General features: G+C 41.7%; 1 protein-coding gene across 1 annotated transcript in view; it reads right to left on the reverse strand.

Moving 5' to 3' along the window:
• Positions 1–2169: 2169 nt before the first annotated feature.
• Positions 2170–4340, reverse strand: part of LOC101846468 (cysteine protease ATG4B) — a gene marked incomplete in the record, with an annotated part of 17381 nt that continues 15210 nt past the window's right edge. The window contains 3 exon segments of the mRNA XM_035972930.1: positions 2170–2369; positions 3188–3368; positions 3997–4139. Coding sequence (XP_035828823.1) covers positions 2296–2369; positions 3188–3368; positions 3997–4139 — 398 coding nt within the window.

Consider the following 4340-nt stretch of genomic DNA (forward strand, 5'->3'; position numbering starts at 1 on the left):
CTCTCTCTCTCTCTCTCTCACAGACACACACATAAACACACACATGCACACACAAGCTCCACAGAGCATACTCTGAGTCTACATAGAGAGTAACAAAAATGGTACTGCAGCAGCCACATACAAGGACACAACACGCATAAACATACGCCAGTGCTTCCACCAGCTCAAGCCATGGGTCAAAGTCTTCTGGCATATGCCGGAATTCCGGCTTTTGGAAAAAAAATGTCCGACTCCTCCAGTTTGAGACGAAATTGCCGGCAACAACAACAAAATTCAGAAACAGTCGTCTGCCCTGTTGTCCTGTCCATAGTTTACAGCTCAGATTCACTCTTTGTGAAGAAGACAAGTTGCTGGCCTGTCCTACCTTGCCACTTTGGCCTAAATTAGCCCTGCAACAAGCTCAGAAATAGGTCTAACCCCGTCAAAACAGTCAGCACGGTAACTGCGATGTTATTGATCTGGCAAGAAGATCTCAGTACTATGATTTTGCCCAGGTCTAGCTGTACACCGAAACTATGGCTGGTTTTGACATCCTTGGAACTTTTTTGAGAGATTTGTTTAGGACAAGTAGATTTTAGTAGATCTATTTGTAATCTCATCGATAGTCGATGGCTAACTTTTAAGAAAAATACTAGGTCCAAGCCGGAAATCAATGTTCCTAGACTAATATAATTAAATTTAGATTGTTGGCCAAACTCTCGGACTGAATAAATTTCTTTTTCAAATCGTATTTATTGCAGTGTTGTGTTCATTACTCTGTAAGAAAAACTTCATGTCCTGGAGTAGCACATTACTGTTTGGCTGAGCCTCAACTTCAGAACCAGATGGGACTGACTGGTATAGCAACAAAGATCCAAGCAATGCAGTATGAAAAGTTCTTCAAGGTAAGCATACATTTTTTGTTCAGTATTGTGTTTATTATGTGGGGATATTTCACAACGTGCGTCATTTTCAGGCGTGGCATTTTCACTAATTTGGATTTCAGGTTTATGACCCCGTCCGTGCTTTCATCCATGGCTGAAGGAAATTGTGACGAGGGTCGCACAGGCTCCCAACATGGTCCAGGGAGAGAGTCCCGGTGGGGGTTCAAGGGGCGAAGCCCCCCGGAGAAATTGAAATTTAGTGCTTTTAGAGGGTTGAAAATGGCATTTGGGAGCCTGTTTGACGAGATTGCCTGAAAACCATAACATTTATTTTTTCACCAACATTTCGTCTTGTTTGATTTCTTCACCAAGATCTACATAATATCTTTCCATTGATGGCAATGTTTAGAAGCAGGCTCCCCTTCCATTGCTACTATAATTTACTTAATTTGCCATCGCATCATTGATAGAAGGCAAACCTGGGAATAAGGAACAGTCACCCAGCGTATACCCTAATTTTCCTTAAATTTCACGTCTTAATGTCGCATGTCACAACCTCAAAACACCACTTCGAATTATTCTTGACTTGAGTAGTTTTAGGCTGGTTTTAGCATACATTTCTTTCATCACGGCCCTTATCGTGTTCCCGTGCCTTAGAATCTTCGTATTGATCATTTTTCTAGATCTTGACAAATTTGTAACAAAGTTTCTTTCTGACAGTAATTTTCTGTCTGAGATCACAAGTCAATTTACTCGATCAACGCGCAGATTTTCCAGCCCCGGCAACAATCTAAAGATAGACAGACGGAATGAGGGAATGATAGAAAGGAGGAAGTTGGCACAAAAAGTTTGCCAGATTTTGATCAATCTTGGTAAAAATGTACTGCCGACCAACCCGCAATGAATGCAAGGGGCATAGCGGAATAATGGCCGATTGCAGGAAATGTGCAATCTGGCAGGTTTCTATAACATTAACTTATTGCCGAGAGAATTACCGTAAATATCTGTAACTTCTACTAGTACTAGACGATACGAAGGCGAGTACGGATCTTTTGCTACGGAATTTCGGTAGTCCTACGCTGTCACAGCTTTTTACGGAGGGAGTTGATAAAGATGGAGGAACAAGTACGGAACTGGCAGAAAGTACGGATTTCCGTAAAAATACGGAAGAGTGGAAGCACTGATACGCAAAAATACGCATACACACCCACACAAACTTACACATATACACACACATAGTCTCAAACACACACACATAGTCTAACACACACACATAGTCTAACACACACACACACACACACACACACACACACACACACACACACACACACACACACACACACACACACACACATAACCACACCAACCCGACACACACAGAAGGGTCTGGGTTCGAGCCCAGTGAAAGCACCACGGTTCCCTGGACACCAGACTATATTATCTCAAACTCTTCGTCGTCCACACTACTTCCTTCTCCTGCAGGACTGCTCGGTACCAACGTAAAATCTGGGGACACAGAAAAATCATCATGTGAAATCTGGGGACACAGAAAAACTATCATAACCATCACGTGAAATCTGGGGACACAGAAAAACTATCATAACCATCACGTGAAATCTGGGGACACAGAAAAACTATCATGACCATCATGTGAAATCTGGGGACACAGAAAAACTATCATGACCATCATGTGAAATCTGGGCACACCGAAACACCATTATGAGAAATCTAGTGTCTTTCACAAACTTTTGTCACTATGTACATTATATGTGAAAGACATCGGACAATGACACATTCCTGACACGACGCACCAAACAATGACACATTTCTGTCTAGTTTTAGTACGAGATCTATGGTATTTGCAGCACAACGAGGTCATATAAGTGCCCAAGATTAGAGGTGTTACCAGAGAGTAACAAACATAAAAAAGGAGAGATAATGACGATAGATAGACAGGACAGAAGGAGCAAACCACTGACACAACACACTAGACATTGACACACGTTCCTGACACGACTAACCAGACATTGACACATTTCTTGACACGAATCACCAAACAATGACACATTTCTGACACGACGCACCAAACAATGACACATTTCTTGACACGAATCACCATACAATAATACATATTCTGACACGACGCACCAAACAATGACACATTATTTCTGACACAATGCACCAGACAATAACACATATTCTGACACGACGCACCAAACAATGACACATTTCTGACACAATGCACCAGACAATAATACATATTCTGACACGACGCACCAGACAATGACACATATTTCGGACACATTTCCTGACACAAAACTCACCGGACAAGGACACGTTCCTGTACCTCCCTCCCGTAGCTCCGTCAGATGAGGTAGGCTGGTCTCGCTTCCAGGCGGGCGGGATGTCTTTCCTCACCTCAAACATGGAGCGACAGGCGCGGTCGTACGTGCTGAAGCTGTCGCACAGGTCCTCAAAGTCTTTCTCTGTGCCACAGTAGAAGCCCTGGCCGTGACACACACACACATAATAATGATGATAATAAGAAAAATAATAATAATCATTATTATAACAATAATTATAATAATGATGATAACAATAACAATTATAATAAGATAATAATAATAAGATAATAATAATAATAATAATAATAATAATAATAATAATAATAATAAAATAATAATTTTTTTTTAATGAAAATAATAATAATAATAATAATAATAATAGCAATAATATAAATAATAATAATATAAATAATAATAATAAAAGCAATGTACTATACAGTACAGAAACAGACTGACAGACAGACAAACAGACAGACAGACAGACAGACACACAGACAGACACACAGACAGACAGACAGACTAACCAGAGCTATAGACAGGTCAAGTTTGTGGAATCCTAAGCATGAAGGCTGACACACACACACACACACACACACACACACACACACACACACACACACACACACACACACACACACACATACACACACACACACACACACACACACCCACATGCACACGCGCACATGCACACGCGCACACGCACACACACACACACAAACAGACACACACAAGCCCACACACACACAAACAAATACACAAACAAACAAACAGACACACAGACTGACCAGCGCTATGGAAGGGTCCAGTTTGTGGAAGCCCATGCGAGAGGGCGGTGTGCAGCAGTGGTAGGACGAGTCTGTCTGGCTGCGATCCTCCAGGTCTACTACGGGCTGGGTCGTGTGGGGGTCCAAGTAGATGAGTTCTTTACCTGCACACACACACACACACACACACACAAACAGACACACACATGGACACACAGAGAGATAAACATAACGTAGATGAGTTAATTGCCTGTACATGCACACAGACACATGCACACAAATACAAAGATACATAAAGTAGATGAGTTCTTTGCCTGCACACACACACACACATACACACACACATATACAAACACACACACACA

Source organism: Aplysia californica, unplaced genomic scaffold (assembly GCF_000002075.1).
Source record: "Aplysia californica isolate F4 #8 unplaced genomic scaffold, AplCal3.0 scaffold00911, whole genome shotgun sequence".
Classification (NCBI taxonomy): Eukaryota; Metazoa; Mollusca; class Gastropoda; order Aplysiida; family Aplysiidae; genus Aplysia; species Aplysia californica.